This window comes from Buceros rhinoceros, unplaced genomic scaffold (genome assembly GCF_000710305.1).
Source record: "Buceros rhinoceros silvestris isolate BGI_N320 unplaced genomic scaffold, ASM71030v1 scaffold27222, whole genome shotgun sequence".
Lineage (NCBI taxonomy): Eukaryota > Metazoa > Chordata > Aves > Bucerotiformes > Bucerotidae > Buceros > Buceros rhinoceros.
In genome coordinates this window covers 1-756 of record NW_010401058.1, presented here as the reverse complement: position 1 = coordinate 756, position 756 = coordinate 1, and the positions used below count along the sequence as shown (strand labels likewise).

The following is a 756-nucleotide window of genomic DNA, read 5'->3' as shown; positions in this document are numbered from 1 at the left end:
ACATTTTTTTTGTCTTTTTTTTTTTTTTGTGTTGGTTGGTAATAAAATACCGAGCAAGTGACGCTCCAGGCATAGGGCTGCCTGCCCCGTTGACTCAGACAGGACTCTGCTCCCCTGGGAAATCACCCAGAGCTGGGGACCCAGGAGAGCCTCCCACATCCCTCCTGGCACTCGTGTTCTGCTTGGCCATCCCAGAGGATTCATGAACTGCTCCCAGCCTCCTACCGGCACTTCCGAACCTCCTGGCAAAGAACCCCGGCCCTTCAGTTGCCTCCATCCCATCTCGGGCAGCCCGCCTCCACCAGCTGCCCCGCGCACACTCCTCAAAGCAGCCTGAGTGCGGGCCCAGACTCACGGACATGAGGGAGGAAAACATTTTGTGGAATTTATATGTATTTATAGTGGACTTCTCTCAACCTGGAGCACTCCGCCGCTTCCTGGCTCTCCAGGGACTTGTGCTGTGCGGATGCTTCAGCTTTGTTTTTACCTGCCTCCTCATACGACGGTGCCTTAAACCATTTAGGGGAGCGGGAGGCCATTGGGGTTGTCCAGGAACATCTGACCTGTGGAGGAGAGCAGGGAAGGACAGTGGCTTTCCGGGACCATCCACAATTGGGGCTTTCTTCTCCCTGTGATCAGGAGCTCCCCTGCGTGCCCGGGGGTGCACATCCCCACCCGCCCTGCTGCTCTGTCCTCCAGACTGCAAACTCCAGTGGCCTTTTTAGCCTTTTCTCTAATTTATTCTCCACCCCATTC

At 55.7% G+C, this 756-nt stretch overlaps 1 protein-coding gene across 1 annotated transcript in view; it reads left to right on the top strand.

Annotated features, from left to right (window-relative positions):
* Positions 1-337, top strand: part of USP2 (ubiquitin specific peptidase 2) — a gene marked incomplete at both ends in the record, with an annotated part of 3,757 nt that extends 3,420 nt beyond the window's left edge. Inside the window, one exon of the mRNA XM_010132151.1 lies at positions 218-337. Coding sequence (XP_010130453.1) covers positions 218-337 — 120 coding nt within the window. The remainder of the gene's footprint in view (positions 1-217) is intronic.
* Between the last annotated feature and the right edge of the window lie 419 nt (positions 338-756).